Raw genomic sequence first — 16,248 nt, 5'->3', positions numbered from 1 at the left:
CAACGAAAGTACGGGGACTCGCTGAGATTCTCTTTGACTTTGTGATTTTTCCACTGCTCCTTCTGACAGATAGCCGTGAAGAGGTTTCAATTGGTGCGATGGGAGTAGATTGGACGGGAGGTTCCAGGAGTTGAAAGTTTGCCCTTTCGATGTTACGCTGAGCTGCCTCAATGATTCTAGCTGCTGTAGATTCCATCAATCCCGATTCCTCGCTATTGATGACTTTTTGTTTCCTAGCTGCCCTCTCGGTGGGATCAGGACAACTGATATATTGGTAAGTAACCTCTCGCAACTCGTTCATAACCTCTTCAGTAGTTGGGACTCCTGGAAGCGGTGGGTAATCACTTATGGCGAGATTTCTCTCTAAAGGGGGGCGTTCCTCAGGCGCCACAGAGGTGATTCCATTTGATTGGAGTTGAGAAGTGCCTTCCAAGTTTGCAGATGGTGGGGTTAATCTTTTTTCCCTCCAAACTTGTTGAAGAGGTCTAGTGAACTGATGTCTATCAGAGGTTGCCTCCTCCCTCTGTGGTGCTTCGGTTCGAAGCTGGGGTGAGATCCTCCTCACTGACCCATGAGAGATTCGTTCGGTTGGGACAAGATGGGTCTGCATAGTTGAGTGGGGAGTGATCTTATTTGTGAGAGGAGGTCCTCGTGAGGGTGGGGGAGGGAGTCTCTCTCCAAACGGGTTGCCATGTCGATCAACTCTCTGATTGAAAGCTGTATCTGGTCGCGAGCTCACTGGGACCAGCGTAGACTCATGTAGCGGAGCTCTGTCTCTGGGTCCCTGTAGTTCTCCATAGTTGTTTCTTCTACTGGGGGACAGTCTGGCTGAAGGAGGGTCCCTTCTGGGTGCTGGCTGGTTCCTGTCGGGACAGGTTCTGGCTAGATGCGTCAGTCTGTTGCAGTTGGAGCAATGGTATTCCAGAGCCTCGTATTCCAGCGTGATGGGTAGATCTTCTCCTTGGTCAAACTCAATGAGAGCTTTTTTAGTTAGAGGTTCAAGTCCATTTATGATAACTTGGATCCTTACTGAAGATTTTGTTATCTTGTAGTCCGCTAGAATTCCTAAGTCTAGGCCCACATTGTAGATCATCTTCTCATGCCAGAAGTGGAGGGGAATCCCGTGGAGTCTGATCCAAAAAGGTATCTGCGAGGGGAAGAGAAGAGAGATGACCGGCTCCCATTGTTGCAGAACTAACATCCAGTGGTTGTAGTGATAGGGCCTCCCCGCTAGGACTGCCTTCATGTCTTCTTCTAGTTCAAATCTAAATTGGAAGCATGATTGTCCTAGGTCAGAACCTGAGATATGGCCTCTGAGGTTCCATTTCCTAGGGAGAGCAGCAATGAGGGCTTCCACTGGTTGTTCTCTCGGGTTAAGGGTCCTTCCTATGAGAGTGAGGGCGTTGTGTCTATCTCGGGGGCTCTAATGCGTCTATACCCTTGCAACGTCTGTGAGATGGCGACACTCTTGCCCTTCTCTTCTGTTGTAAACCTACGAGCCATACTGTCTATGGGTGAGCGAGCTAGTTGGGTGGTTCGTGAGAGCAGGCGGTACCGAGATCTGTGTGTGCAAACTTCAGGGCAGTGATAAAGTTGCGTGCTAAGTACGTCAGGAAGCAGTTCTTGTGTCTTTGAGTTGAGGGAGTGTGTGAGCTGGTCCGAAGTAGGGGCGAGAGCGGTGGAGGTGAGCGGCCTAGAGGAGTACCGTCGACTCTAGGAAGCCGCTTACGTGAAGTAGGAGTTCAGAGGGGAGCGTCGACGAGCTGGTCTCCGGTGGTTAACCGGAGAGGGAGTTCCCCGGAAACAAGATTTTCCAAAGGGCGGTTTGAGATTTGAAAAACTTTACTTCTTTTAGTTAAAACCAGGTGGTTGAGTTGAGACTTGGTGAGTGGAAACCTCTTATCGTTGACCAAAGAGGAAAGCCGGTATTTTCAAACCCTATCTCGAAAATCGTGCCTGGAAGAAACTCTCTCTCTCTCTCTCAACGATTGCCACTTAAGTTTATTTTGTCAAAACTCTTTTAGGAATATTTAAAATACTATATATATATATGGTGGTACATAGATACAAGTTCACAAATTTCCAATATCAGTTTTTGGGCTACTCTCAGAGCTAGGTTAAGGTGTCTCTATATATCTCTAAGATATGAATCAACTATGTTTCAGACTTGGGATTTGACGATGACTCTTCTTCACATTCTACTAATTCTACTTCTTCCTCCTCCTTGAACCTGTCTACCCCAAGAACAGTCCATTATGTAAGTTCTTGTGTTTTTTTTTGTGGTAAAAAGTAAGTTATTGTTTTTATCATCTCTTCTTCTCTATTTTTTCTTTAACTGTATCTCTTCTTACCCTTTTAATGTAAGTTGTGCTTTTTTGGTTAGGGGTGAAGATGATATCGTGGAGCTCTTATGGAAGAGCGGCCATCTTGTTCGAAGCAGCCAGGCACAGAGACCCTCTCTTCCTCCTCCTCCTCCTGTTCTACGAGGCAGTGGAAGTGGCAGCGGCGGTGGCGGTGGAGAAGAAAGTGCTCCGCTTCCACCACCGCCTCCGCCTCTCTACACTCTCCAGCAACCGTCTGATCAGAATCTTTTCATCCGTGAAGACGAAATGGCGTCTTGGCTTCACCATCATCCTCCCCGCGAAGAAGATGAGTTCAGCTCCCAACTTTTCTACTCAGGTCTAGTCACCACCCCATTTACTCAGCCGCAGGGCTCCGTCTCTCTCACACAGCTACTACCGTTACAACCACCGCCAGCAGCAGCAGCAGGTAGTGCTATTTACACTCCAACGCCGGCGGAGAGACCGATGGGTCAGGTTATAGCCGAGAGAAGGGCGGAGAACTTCTTCAACTTCTCGAGGCTAAGAGGGGACCTACATACAAGCGGTGGAGTCGAAGTAGCAGCTGCACCGTGGGTTCCGGTGGTGGTTAGAGATTTGACGCAGGTGGGATCAAGCGCGACACCGTTGTCTTCGGCGACGACGGAGTCATGTCTGACACCAGCGATGGTCACTGGCGGAGTCGCGCAGACTTTTGCAGTTCCCAGAGCGGTTGAGATGGTTTGCGAGATCACCGGACCATCTTCTTTTGTGGTCTCAAAGGTCGAAACAAAGCAGGTTCAGATGCAACAAGCGACGGAGACGGAAGCTGCCGAAGAGAGGAAGAGAAAAGAGAGAGAAGAACCCGTTGACGATACCGAGGTGAGTCAGAGAGCACCGAGTGCGCATGTTAGTCACTTGCGCGTGCAGTTTAGCAAGTCTCAAAGGTTTTAATAAGTCAACTGTTTTTTTTTTTTTTGGGTCTCGTGGCGTACAGGAAACTGGTGAAGAAGCTCGTGGGTCAACATCTAGGAAGAGGTCAAGAGCTGCAGAAATGCATAAGAGCATCATTATCCTAGAGACACTAAATGGGTCTCTTATTTTTTTTTAAATATTTTTTAATTGTAAAAGTGAATTAAGAAACTGGATTAAGAGACCCGAAAATTTACATGCTCCATTGCAAGTCTCCTATCTAAAGGTTCTTAAAAAAAAAACATACAAGTTTTGAATTAAATTTAAACTTTTTCTTAAGTAATACTAGTTTCATTTATACAAGTTTTGTAACGCATATGAATACTAGTACTTACAAAAACATACAAGTTTTGAATGTATTCAAAAACAAGAAACGATATGAAGTGTAGCTTTGAACGTGATGATATCAAAGGTGTAATATAATGAAATGATTTAACAAATGTGAATAAGGTCTTACAAAGCGTTTTGTTCAGTTATGGCAATTCAAGTTCAAATTTAATTTTATCTCGTTGCTAGGCTGAACGTGCGAATCATATGTTGCCGTAGGTACTACATTCGGTTACCATTCACTTTGTAAACACAAGTTCAAGCATTCAATAAACTTGAAACTGATTCAACTGCCTTACCACAGACATGGAGCTGAAACAAGGCAGTCTAGAGAAGAAATCAATTCGAATTAAGAAAAGTAATAGGAGAGTATAACGCACCAACTTCTGTCCACTCATCAATCTTCGCCACTTCGTGATGAGATAAAGCAGGCATGCATCTCCTGTCCACAATCTCAAGTATCTTCTCTGTTCTCCCCAGATGCATCGCAGCTTCTCTCACTTCCACTGCCGTCACCAAACACTTCATTCCAATCACCTGCGCCGCGTTGCAAAAGCATCCCGCTACTATGTCCGACTCCATTCTCTCCACATTTTTCAACAGAGCCTCCTCCTCTGTTCCAACATCTCTGAAATAACCAAAGCCAAAAAACACCAAAACTCAGACTGATTGAGATTCCAATCTAACAAGAAACGATTCAGATTCGGAAAAGTCACGAAATCAAATCAATATAGTGGAGTATTCAAACACGAAATCTACTAGATTGATTGCTATTTGAAAAACAACTCACCTGCGCCCATAAGTTCGTCAAACAGAGCTCGTTGAGCATCCATGGCAGATTACGAAGAAATCGAATTGAATCCAGAGGAAGAATTAGGGTTTCGTTCACTTCCCACAACTCACTCGGATGTCCATACAAACACAAATTCTCCTTCTCTACACAAACAAACAAACAAAAAAATCACATCTCCCAAACAAAAAAGGCCAAAACTTTCTTATCCTGGATCGCAGAGGAAAGGAGATGAAGAGATTACACCGGAAAAGTCCTACTCCTGCCATGGCTTCTTCTTCTTTCTTCCTTCTTCGCGATAGAGAGAGCAAGAAGAGACCGTCTCTTCTTTTGCTTGATTAAGAGACGTAGTTTGAGATAATTGCTATTTTTTTTTTTTTTTTAATTCTGAAAACACTAAGAGACGGGCTTAAAAGACCCCGATAATGATGCTCTAACATCTCCGAAAGGGTTCTTCATATTATTTATCCTCTCTTTGAGTTTCAACACTGGGGCTCTCTTGTGTTTCTTATTCACTAACAATGTAGTATTCTTTTTTTTTCTTTTTTTTTTTTTGTAACAGAGACGGAGAGAAAAGATCAACGAGAAGATGAAGGCCCTCCAAGAACTCATTCCTCGCTGCAACAAGGTTAGTCTTGTACATATCTTTCTCAGGGCATATACAACCATATTCCATATTCTACTACAAACATCATTTTGAACTCAAATCTTTTTCAACCTTCAGTTCAAAAAAAAAAAAAAATCTTTTTCAACCCCATTCTATTTTCAGTCCCAAAATAGAGTATGAAGTAATCTTACCATTACTTGATTTTGGGTTGAACTTTTTCTATTTATGAAACTGTCCTTTAAATCTTGAATGTTTTGGTTTCTTACTTAAATAATATTTTAAAATAATACAATAACATAAATAAACAAGATATTCCATTATTTAATAATTTTACATAAAAATACATAGTATAATTAAAAAATGTATAAAATAAAATAACATAAAAGGATCTACAGTTGCTATTGTGAAATGACCTGTTCGGTTTTGGAAAAAATGTGTTACATGACATCATGAATACATGTATAATTTTACATAGCACAATAATTGAGGATGAACGTGAATTCGATGCACCAATTAAACTTGGAAGAGAAACTCCACTTCTAGATATCGAAATTGCAAAAGTTGAAAACGTTCGATTTCAAAATTTTCTTGCTCAATTTAGGAATATCAAAGATAAAGAAGCTTATTTTTCATTACAAAATGCATTAGTTGATCATTTGTGAGAAAAATATTCTAATGTCATTATTGAACCAATTTATAAATATTGTTTTTATTTTATTTTTATGATTTCTTGTATTTTTAATAATAAATATTTAATTCAAATAAATTGTATTTAAGGAATTTTTGTAATCATAAAATAGTTGGAGTTAATTTATAAACTTTTATAAGTATAAGATATTACTAACAATTATAATAAAATATATTATTTTTAGAGCAAAAAATGAAATAATACATTAGAGTAAAATCTTACTCTATTTTGGTGTTTCACCATTTAGGAATAAAAATGAAATAATACATTGGAGATGCTGATAAGAGTTTCTGTCTTTAAACAGACTGATAAAGCTTCAATGCTGGAAGATGCTATCCAGTACGTGAAGTCGCTACAAATGCAAATACAGGTATGTCTTTAAAAAAGACTTGTGTATTAAAAATATCTCCTAAAAGAAACTCTGTTTTAAAGTTTACAAAACTCTATATTTGAAGTTTAAAGGTGTTCTTCTCCAAAAGCAAAAAAACTCAATTTCAAAACTATTTGTATTTTATAATATGGTCCTTATATTTGTCATAACTAATTTGAATTCATAAAAAAGCATAACTAATTTGAATTCATAAAAAAATTGTAAACAACTAGCACATATAAAACATATTACAATAATATTAATTAATAAAATATTATATTAAAATATAAAATTTTAAATAAAATAACTTAATTAATATTAAACTTCAAACAAAATACCATATTATTCTATAAAATAATTTTTGTAATGCATATATGAACTACTAGTACATTTCGAAGTAAAAATGGCTCTCCTCATTTTTACAGTGTAGATTACAAGCTAAAAGTTGTTGAAATCGGGTGATATTAATACTTGTAAATACATTAGATCAAAACAAGAAAGTAAAAGAGAAACATAAAATATTGCTAAAAGAATATTTTTTATCAATGATATTAATACTCGTGAATATATTTGATACGAACAAGAAAGAATTATACGAAAAAGACATCAAAAACAATAATAACAACCATCTTCAGTTACACAAAACAAAATTGGACAATATTTGAAAACTTTGAAGGTTCTGGATCAAACTTACCTGACTATTAGTGTTGCTGTAATATTTAAATTTGCAATAGTTATGTCTTCATGTAATTTTAAAAGCTTTTTTGTAAAGTTTCTTTTGTATATTATTGTTGTCTAAATCTAGTTTAAAATATTTTAAATCTTATTTTAAAATTTTATTTAATTTTATGTGTAAAACTTAAATTCTGTAAACAAAATTTAAAATATTTATGAGATATAATTTTTTAAAGGATTAAAACAATAAACAAGAAAATATTTATGAATCCTAAATGTGTTGTGTAAATTGTAAGGACCAAAATGCAAATACAAATATAAAACTTCAAATTTGAAGTTTTGAGTAGTGAAACTTCAAATATAGAGTTTCACTCCTCAAAACTTCAAATTTGAAACTTGAAGTTTATTTTTGCAGAGCAAAAAAAATCATATTTAAAGTTATAGAGTATCTTTTGGAGATGCTCTTCGAAAAAATATTTTTTTCCTCGTCATTGGTCGTCATAGATCTCATGCAGAACCATAGAGGAGGGTTTAGGAGTTTTAGAGTTTTTTTTTTCTTTGTTAATCAACCACCGTTTCCAGCGACCATGGATTTTGGTTCTTAAATGTCTGCAGAATATTCTTCTTCGTGGAAGGGTTATAAGAGTTCTATGGAAGAGATGAGCAAAATATATAATGTCTCTACTTGGAAACAATGGTACTTCGTTTAGATGGATGGACTTTGATAGCTGGTCGCTTTTTGTTTTACCCTGTTTCTTGCATGTCATATTTGCGCCAGACGTTTACATCATTATGAACAAGGATCATGACCAAGATTTCAACTAATCCCATGAATCAAAAATGCAGATGATGTCTACAGGAATGCCGATGATGTATACACCAAATATGCAACGTTTCATGCCCTCCTCGGCAATGGGAATGATGGGTGTGAACCGGCCTCCATTTATACCTTTCCCTCGCATGGCTTTACCTAGGCCGGCTCATATGGAAGGTCTAGGTCCACCGTATCCACCACCGCGATATCCTTTTCCAATCATTCAAGGCTTTGACCCATCCAGAGTCCAACAGCCTGACCCGGTCCAGAACCAGCCTCAGTTCCCGGGTTGCTTGAATCCTTATAGCCAGTTTGTTGGTCTCCAACAAATGCAACAACCTCCTCCTCCTCACTTGCAGGTGATTGTTTCCCATTATCCATTGTGCTTATTCCTCTGTTCCTTACAAATGGTCCATAGCTCACAAGATGGTGTTTTAAAATGTGTCTACAGAATCAATCATCATCACAGCTGAGTTTCAGCCAGGCAAGTAGTAGTAAGGAACCTGAAGATCAGGATAACAAACCAAAAGGTTAGTAAGAATCAGGGAATGTCCTGAGGCATTTCTAGCGAGATGAGTTAATGCTCATGATTTGACAGATACATCTCCATCGTGTTGTTGCAGGTTAATAAAGGGTCGGTTCTCCAAGCAAATCCACAATGTTGAAAATATAACCAGAGACATAGCATGTAAATTTTAGTCAAGGTTAAAGTAGGCCCTCTTTTTCTGTTTCTGTAAATGTCAGTACATGGAATCTTGAGGCTAATATAGACAGATAAGGTGAGTAAGAGAAGAGATATATATGTTCACCAAAACGGTCTTGTTTTTTCTATAAAGACAATGAACATTTCTCCCCTGCAACTAAAACTTTGTAACGAAAACAATAATCAAGAGTACTTCTGGAACTTATGTTTGCATGCTGCAACTACGGTCATTGCTTGTCATTACTCCTGGAAATGCTCGATATAATTTGAAATTTACGAGTTCAATATAGAGCTATGGTTGTTGTACTGAATGAGCTGAAGTGAATTAAAGATGTGTTAGTAACTATGGGTATATGTTTTTACATTGCAGATAATCATGTGTTTCATAAGAGGAAGGAAACATGTGGAATCGCATTGTCGCTTTATAAAGGATGATATACAAGTAAAGATTCTACGCGTGAATCAGATACCCACAACGGATAAATTTGTGTAGATGTCTTTGTTATAATATTTAGATGATGTCTTTTTCAAATGATGTTACCCAAACTAAATACTTATATCTTTATTATCTTCCAATTTGAAGGGGAATTTGAGATCTATATATATTATATAATAGTTATGAATTAAAATTCAGATGTTTTAGTCTATCCAACCATTCTAGTTATGTAAGAACAACCTTGTTGAGATAATATCTTAAAATGGATTTTAGCAAATTTATAATACTAGTTTAATATAAGTTATATAACTTATGATTTAATTTTAGTGCTGAAAAATAACTAGAAATAAGTGTTTTATGGTATATCATAGGTTATTTTTGAGAACTCTCTTATATTCTCTTTCATACTTTTATACTTTCTTCATTTTTTCAATGTTAGGGGTACTCTTCAAATACTTCCATTGAAAATGTTCTAATAGCATTAGAGCATCTTTGTTCTATATATCCTATTCAGGTTTTTTTTTTAGTTTTTTTCTTCTGATTTAAAAAAAAATAAAAAGTGAACCAATCGCGGGTTGCCACATGTCGGTAACTTCTTATGGCTGACTCTTTAGATACTTGGAAAACTAGTTTGTGTAAGATATTTACTACAGTTGATACAAGAAACTCATTTTTGAGAGAATATACCTACAGATTCACCGCCAGATTCTCGATCTCATCCTCCAGATTCTTCTCAGGGATGTTGTGGTAATCTAAAATGATTTAGAAAATACCACTAGCATGTTGTTTTCATATGTAAATACTATTATTCTATGCTCAATGTGGACCCATCAAAAGAGAGAGACAAAAGACCCACTTGTAAAGTGATGAGGTCATGTAAGTATCGCAAACTTGGTAGCACGCACAAAGACGCTCACTTTTCGCGGGCAGAAAAGATAGGGAGCTTATTATTTGTGTAAAGCACAAAATTCGGAGTAAGCATTCAGACAAAATAAGAGAAAGAACTGAAAGAAAGGCGTAGAAGCAAAAATAAAATTCAAAAGATGAGTGTAATGAGACCCAAATGCACACTATGTTCCAAAATATATAAACAAAAATATCTCAGGTTTCAACAGTTCACTTTTTGTTCTTTGGGTAGTTTCTTGGGGGTTTATGGCTAAACCAGAAGAGAATCAGCTACTACAAAAAAAAAATGTTTTTCATGTCAAACTCTTTTAACAATATTTAAAATACTATATATATATATATGGTGATTCAACTTCTCAAATTTCCAATAGGAGTACTCTCAGAGGTTTGGTGTCATTTTATGTCTAAAGATATGAATCAACTCTGTTACCGACTTGGGATTTGACGATGATTCTTCTTCATTTTCTACTACTTCTACTTCTTCTTCCTCCTCCTTGAAACTCAATCTCCCCCCTGAGACCAATCCATCATGTAAGTTCTTGTGTTCATTGTCTCTTGACTTGGTAAATACTTTTTCCTTTTAAAGTAAGTTACCGTTTTTGGTTAGGGGTGAAGATGATATCGTGGAGCTCTTATGGAAGAGCGGCCATCTTGTTCGAAGCAGCCAGGCACAGAGACCCTCTCCTCCTCCTGTTCTACGAGGCAGTGGAAGTGGCAGCGGCGGCGGCGGTGGAGAAGAAAGTGCTCCCCTTCCGCTTCCGCTTCCCCACAGTCAACCGTCTGATGAGAATATTTTGGCGTCTTGGCTTAACCATCATCCTCCTCCAGGCGAAGATGAGTTAAACTATCATCTTTTCTACTCCGGCCTCGTCTCAACCCCATTTACTCAGCCCCAGGGCTCCGTCTCTCTCACACCTCGTCCACCACCACAGCCACCGCCACCGCCACCGCCAGCTAGTTTTATTATGTTCACTCCGACGGCAGCGGAGAGACCGATGGGTCAGTTCATCGCCGGGAGAAGGGCGGAGAGCTTCTTCAACTTCTCGAGGCTAAGAGGGAACGTACATACAGGCGGTAGAGTTGAAGCAGCAGCAGCAGGTGCACAGTGGGTTAAAGATTCAACGCAGGTGGGATCAAGCGCGACTCCGACTTCTTCTGCACCCGAGTCCTGTCTGACACCACCGACGTTCACTGGCGGAGTGGCGCAGACTTTTGCAGTCCCCAGTCTCACTCGGAAGGTGGTTGAGACGGTTTGCGAGATCGCCGGACCGTCTTCTTCTTCGACGGATACAGAGCAGGTTCAGATACAACCAGCGACGGAGACGGAAGCTGCGGATGAGAGGAAGAGAAAAGAGAGAGAAGAAGCCGTTGACGATACCGAGGTAAAGTCAAAGCTTGGAAGCGCATGTTAGTCACTTGGACGCGCGCAGTTTTGATAAGTCAACTCTTCTTTTTTTTGGCGTTACAGGAAACTGGCGAAGAGGCTCGTGGTTCAACTTCTAGGAAGAGGTCACGCGCTGCGGAAATGCATAACATCTCCGAAAGGGTTCTTCTTCACATTATCCTTTCTTGACTTTCAAGCAACAAATGTAATGCCTCTCCTGTTTCATTCTTTTTTTTTTTTTGTAACAGAGAAGGAGAGAAAAGATCAACGAGAAGCTCAAGGCTCTCCAAGAACTCATTCCTCGCTGTAACAAGGTTGGTCTTGTACATATCTTGACTCAAGGTAAGGTTGATGATTCCTTATAAGAGTTTCTCTTCTTCAAACAGACTGATAAAGCTTCAATGCTAGAAGATGCTATCGAGTACGTCAAGTCGCTACAGCTGCAAATACAGGCATGTCCTCAAAAAAAAAAACAAAGTTGTGCTTCTTTTTCTTGGTAATAGATCTCAAGCGTCCATGGATTTTGGTTCCCTATTACGTCTGCAGCAGATTCATCTTCGTGGAAGGGTTATTATCATTTTGATTTCAACTAATCCCTGAATACCAAAATGCAGATGATGTCGACGGGAGGTATGATGCCTATGATGTATGCTCCAAACATGCAACGTTTCATTGCCCCCTCGGCAATGGGTATGAACCGGCCTCCATTTATACCTTTCCCTGGCATGGCTTTACCTAGGCAGGTTCATATGGTAGGTCTAGGTCCACCGTATCCACCACAAAGATATCCTTTTACAAACGTTCAAGGCTTTGACCCATCCAGCGTCCATTTACCAGCTCAGCAGCCTGACCCGAACCAGCCTCAGTTTCCGGGTTACATGAATCCTTATAGCCAGTTTGTTGGTCTCCAACAAATGCAACAACCTCCTCATCCTACTCAGTTGCAGGTAGTTCTTTCCCATTATCCATTGTCCTTTTTCATCTGTTCCTACACAATTTGATACTCACAGGTAGGTGAGTTTTCAAATGTTTTTTTTTTTTTATAGAATCAGTCTCAGGTGAGTTTCAGCCAGGCAAGTAGTAGCAAGGAACCTGAAGATCAGGACAACAAACCAATAGGTAAGCGGGGAAGGGGGCAGAGACATTTCTTGCGAGATGAGTTAATGTTCACGATTTTGGCAGATCCATTTCCATCGCGTTGTTGCAGGTTAAAAAAAAAAGAATCAGCTATCCAAGCAAATGCTCAAAGTTGAAGATGCAACCAGAAAGATAACATGTAAAATAATATAGTCAGTTTATACAAAGAGGTTAGATAAGTCGGAGAAGAGATGTAGGCGTTTGCGTTGTTTTTTTGTTTTAGGCCAATGAATATTTCTCTCCTGCAACTACAAACTTTTGTAACGAAAACAATAATCAAGAATGCTACTAGAACTTTTGTTTGCACACTGCGACAATGATCATTGCTTGTCACTACTCTTGGATATGTTCGATAGAATCTGAAATTAACAAGGTCAGAAACTTAGCAGATGCTGGTCATTTACTCTTTGCATGTTCTTGAAAAAAAAATGGATAAAAAAGGCTTCAGAAAGTGTACCTTTTCTGTGAGTACGCGGAAAGCTTCTACTCCCATGGCTTCATCCAGTTCCTGATACATCCACATATAGTTTCGTCAATACCAGTAAAAGATTTCATCTTTAATGAAACATGAAGATGTGGAAGGGCGTAACCAGTAAAGGGTTGGGGGAACTATCGATACTGGAGATGAGTTTCTGAAGGGCTTTATCCTTTAGAGCTTCTCTGATTTCACTACAAGAAGCTGCAAAAAGTTTCTAAAATTAAGAAATGGTTTATGAAGAAGACACGGATTCATTCATACTTTTCTTGGGAGAACATTACCGATGGCCTCGAGCTGTGTCTTCTCTACGACATACTTTTCTTCCTCCACAATTATCGGTCTAGCCACTGGAACTTCCTTTGCTGCAGATGAAGCTACAAAACACACAGGTAATGTGACTCAAACCAAAGTTCAAATGTTCCTTGTCTGATGCTAGATGCTAGCTAGCATCTCTAACTGCTTTAGAGGTTTTAAAGCGCAGCACAAATATCTAAAAGAGACTTAAGTTGGAAGAACCATACCACTAGCCTTGTGATCTGTCTTTACTACCACATCTTTGTTTTCCACTACCGAGACATCCTTTGCTGGAGAAGCTGCTACAAAACAAGATCAAGACTCAAACCATGATTGACACTAAACAACTGAGCAAATCGATAAATAAACCAAGAGACAATAACAATGAGTAGATGCAGTAACCTGGCTTCTCCTCGGTTGAAGAAGGTTTAGCACATGGAGTCTCTGCATCATAAGTCAGATTACATAGTTAGTAACCTACGTCAACTTAAACCTAAAGTAACTTCAATGAGGCAAAACAGATTACTTCTCTTGGGAGCACAATCAAGAGACACTAATCCAATTCACAATTACAAAAGACAAAACACTTTTTAGGTGAGAGTTAAAAAATAACTTGCCTTTGTGCTTCTTGAAACAACCCAAGGAACAGCTGCAGGACACAGAACGAAGTAATATCAATGACAATGCCAAAAATAAAAGCGACAGCTAGATGAAAGAGAAGAAAGACTTACTAAGGAACAAGGCAAGAGGGACACTTGTACTTGGATACAACTTTCTCGCAGATTTCGCATGTCGGAGCAGCTCGAGGACACATCTCTCTGTCTGTCTGTTACCTCAGCAAGCGACGCGACTCAGGGTATAGAGAAAACCCCTCTCAAGAGGGTAATGCGTTGTTAGTTTGTTACCTCTTGAAACAGACGGAGAGAGAGAGAGAGAGAAAGCCTAATGGGCCTAGAGTTTAATTATTGGCCCATAAGTTTAATTATTGGCCCATACTATCTTTTTTCTTATTTATTTTTATTTCTCCGAGTCATTGTGTAAAACTCAGTAGTAGTTGAGAAGCGCCGGAGAAGATGAAGCTGAAGCAGTTAGAAGGCTTGTTGGGTGGTCTTAAACAGTTCTATAATCCTAAAGTATGCATAAAGTTTATGTCTTTTATTACCTTTGATTGAAAGTTGAGTTTTTTTTTTGTGTTTTGTCTTGCAGGTGGAATTGGAGCAGTACCCAACTGGTCCTCACATTGCTTCTCGCATGCTTTTCACTGTAAAGTCTCTTTCTTTTGTTATTATGCGATCACTTTCATTCTTTCTGTGAATTGGGTTGTTTCATAACTGGCTAGTTAATGATTTCAATGAGTGGATGTGTGTCTTAAGTTGTTGTTTGGCTTGCCTTTGTTTCTGTATTATTTTTTTTAGGACTAAAGTGTGTTTTGGTTGAATCAATGTGTGTCTTGTTATAGGCAGAGAATTCATATGGAGACATAACTGATAAAGTTGTTGCGGATTTTGGTTGTGGCTGTGGTACTTTAAGTGCTGCTGCTTCTCTTCTAGATGCCGCGTGAGTTTAAATCTTCATCTTTGCTTTAATCTTTATCTCATCAATACTTAGCTGTATTCACTCTGTGTATTGCTTCAAACAGCTGTGTGATTGGATTCGATATCGACCCTCAATCTCTTGAAACAGCAACACTAAATGCAGAGGAGCTTGAGGTTAACTCTTCTTCATGTAAATGATGAATCTTCTTATTTTGTGGTTCTAGCAAATACTGTTAGCTGTAACTGGTTAGTTTGGCAGGTGGAGATAGATTTTGTTCAGTGTGACGTTACAAAGTTAGAGTTAAAAGGTGAAACCTCCTTTTTCAATTTTAGTTTCTTTAGACAAATAAATGAATCCATATTTGCTTATTGATAGGCCAGATTGTGGATACTGTTGTGATGAATCCTCCCTTTGGGACAAGAAAGAAAGGAGCTGACATGGAGTTTCTCTCCGCGGCAATGAAGGTCGCCTCTCAAGCTGTTTACTCCTTGCATAAGACATCTACCAGAGAAGTAAGCTGGATGAAGCCTTTCTTCTTCTTCTTCCTTAACTATCTAGTTTGGGTATATATTATAGTTTGTGACAACATTTTGATTATTGCAGCACATTAAAAGGGCAGCGTTGCGTGATTTTAATGCCAAGAGTGCCGAAGTTATATGTGAGGTGAGGGCTATAAAGATTTGAAAACATCATATGAAACTCTGATGAACATGAACATTCTAATTTATTCATGTTGTTCCCCATGCAGCTCCGGTATGACTTGCCGAAACTCTACAAGTTCCACAAGCGAAAAGAAGTCGATATCGCGGTTGATCTCTGGCGTTTTGAACCTAGACAGAACTAGACCGCTACGATCTTGCAATGTTTAGCTTTGAGTTAAGAGTGTGACAATATGTGAAAGGATTCATGATATGTAATGTTTGCTGATAAGGCTTTATTAGGTAACCTCACAGTTACAACTTACAAGCATGTTTCCTGACATAACCAAATGTGTTTGTCTAAAGAAACGCTGCACTAACATACATAAAATTGATCCGTCAACCTCTATGATTAAGATGACAATCGGATGTTAATATGGGCTCAACATAACATGCTTAGCCCGCATTCGAAAACCTGTCGAAACCTTAATTTTGCGAGTTTTTCTTGTTTTGGTGGAAAACTCAACTTTGCAGTTTTGATAGAAAAACTTGATTTTGTGGTTTTGGCGGAAAAACTAGATTTTACGGTTTTAAAGGGAAAATTCAATTTTCCGGTGTTGGCGGAAATTTTTATTTTGCAGTTTCGACGGAAAAACTTAATTTTTCGGGAAAATTCGATTTTGATGATCAACAAGCTGGAGGAAGAAATCATTTTACATCTTAGTTTTAAAAAAAAAAAAAATACCAAGGTTTTTTTAATTTTATGCTTAGGTACAGAAGACAAAAATGAATTAAATAAACTTTTTTCAATTAAATTGATTAACTCTGGTACCAGCCTTAACTAAAATAGGGCTGGGGCTTATATTAAACAAAAGAGTACTAGGCCCTACCCTATAATTAACATCTCTAACAATCATCAACAACTTTAATAACATTGTTTAACTGGTTGCCTCTGAAAATGTTATACCTTGTGGCTTGACCACTATAGTCTCCAGAACTTATCTTGGGGTTACATTCAACAAGCTAACTCAAGAAAAGTAGAGGCACTCATCGAATTCTCAATTACAAAGTCCAACACTTTGTAATTAAAAACAAAACAAATAACTAGTAGTAATATATTGATGTAATGGCAGGAACAACATGGATGCCAACTTAATTGTTTAATACATAATCAA

The 16,248-nt window shown here is 38.6% G+C and overlaps 5 protein-coding genes and 2 long non-coding RNA genes across 9 annotated transcripts; 4 read left to right on the top strand and 3 right to left on the bottom strand.

Moving 5' to 3' along the window:
* The first annotated feature begins 1,780 nt into the window (after positions 1–1,780).
* Positions 1,781–3,397, top strand: LOC117132419 (transcription factor bHLH23-like). Its single transcript, XM_033286432.1, has 3 exons — positions 1,781–2,257; positions 2,384–3,265; positions 3,316–3,397. Coding segments are annotated over exons 1-3 (966 nt in total). The 5' UTR covers positions 1,781–2,255.
* A 299-nt stretch (positions 3,398–3,696) lies between these two features.
* LOC117132081 lies at positions 3,697–5,109 on the bottom strand. Its single transcript, XR_004455572.1, has 3 exons — positions 4,652–5,109; positions 4,408–4,553; positions 3,697–4,245 (listed from the first exon to the last, which is right to left on the bottom strand). It is a non-coding gene; the product is annotated as an uncharacterized LOC117132081 (long non-coding RNA).
* Positions 4,821–9,685, top strand: LOC103855208 (putative transcription factor bHLH056). The gene is made up of 5 exons (XM_033285585.1): positions 4,821–5,035; positions 6,007–6,072; positions 7,594–7,920; positions 8,013–8,091; positions 8,185–9,685. Exons 1-5 carry the CDS (start codon positions 4,997–4,999, stop codon positions 8,187–8,189), a joined length of 516 nt encoding a protein of 171 aa, XP_033141476.1. The 5' UTR covers positions 4,821–4,996; the 3' UTR covers positions 8,190–9,685.
* Positions 7,933–10,285, bottom strand: LOC117132084. The gene is made up of 2 exons (XR_004455573.1): positions 10,201–10,285; positions 7,933–10,119 (listed from the first exon to the last, which is right to left on the bottom strand). It is a non-coding gene; the product is annotated as an uncharacterized LOC117132084 (long non-coding RNA).
* LOC103854095 (putative transcription factor bHLH056) lies at positions 9,993–12,431 on the top strand. The gene is made up of 7 exons (XM_009131011.3): positions 9,993–10,137; positions 10,214–10,988; positions 11,075–11,152; positions 11,239–11,304; positions 11,377–11,442; positions 11,605–11,937; positions 12,037–12,431. Coding segments are annotated over exons 1-7 (1,527 nt in total). The 5' UTR covers positions 9,993–10,135; the 3' UTR covers positions 12,244–12,431.
* Positions 12,240–13,872, bottom strand: LOC103854107 (zinc finger HIT domain-containing protein 3). Of its 2 annotated transcripts, none has more exons than XM_009131021.3 (8): positions 13,631–13,872; positions 13,517–13,548; positions 13,302–13,343; positions 13,127–13,201; positions 12,887–12,979; positions 12,718–12,806; positions 12,585–12,635; positions 12,240–12,486 (listed from the first exon to the last, which is right to left on the bottom strand). In XM_009131021.3, exons 1-8 carry the CDS (start codon positions 13,711–13,713, stop codon positions 12,448–12,450), a joined length of 504 nt encoding a protein of 167 aa, XP_009129269.1. In that variant the 5' UTR covers positions 13,714–13,872; the 3' UTR covers positions 12,240–12,447. The 2 variants fall into 2 exon arrangements, with proteins under 2 accessions (XP_009129269.1, XP_009129271.1); XM_009131023.3 differs by having other exon boundaries at positions 13,127–13,198.
* Positions 13,873–13,935: 63 nt separating this feature from the next.
* On the top strand, positions 13,936–15,442 carry LOC103854070 (methyltransferase-like protein 5). 2 transcript variants are annotated; one of them, XM_009130988.3, is made up of 8 exons: positions 13,936–14,032; positions 14,106–14,162; positions 14,359–14,456; positions 14,539–14,608; positions 14,694–14,742; positions 14,811–14,947; positions 15,039–15,098; positions 15,184–15,442. In XM_009130988.3, the coding sequence occupies exons 1-8, from the start codon at positions 13,973–13,975 to the stop codon at positions 15,277–15,279; spliced, it is 627 nt and encodes a 208-aa protein (XP_009129236.1). In that variant the 5' UTR covers positions 13,936–13,972; the 3' UTR covers positions 15,280–15,442. The 2 variants fall into 2 exon arrangements, with proteins under 2 accessions (XP_009129236.1, XP_033141454.1); XM_033285563.1 differs by lacking the exon at positions 14,694–14,742 and having other exon boundaries at positions 14,816–14,947.
* Positions 15,443–16,248: the final 806 nt, after the last annotated feature.

Source organism: Brassica rapa, chromosome A01 (genome assembly GCF_000309985.2).
Source record: "Brassica rapa cultivar Chiifu-401-42 chromosome A01, CAAS_Brap_v3.01, whole genome shotgun sequence".
In the NCBI taxonomy this organism is placed as follows: domain Eukaryota; kingdom Viridiplantae; phylum Streptophyta; class Magnoliopsida; order Brassicales; family Brassicaceae; genus Brassica; species Brassica rapa.
The sequence above is the reverse complement of the archived record's forward strand: the minus strand, read 5'-3'. Positions and strand labels throughout refer to the sequence as shown.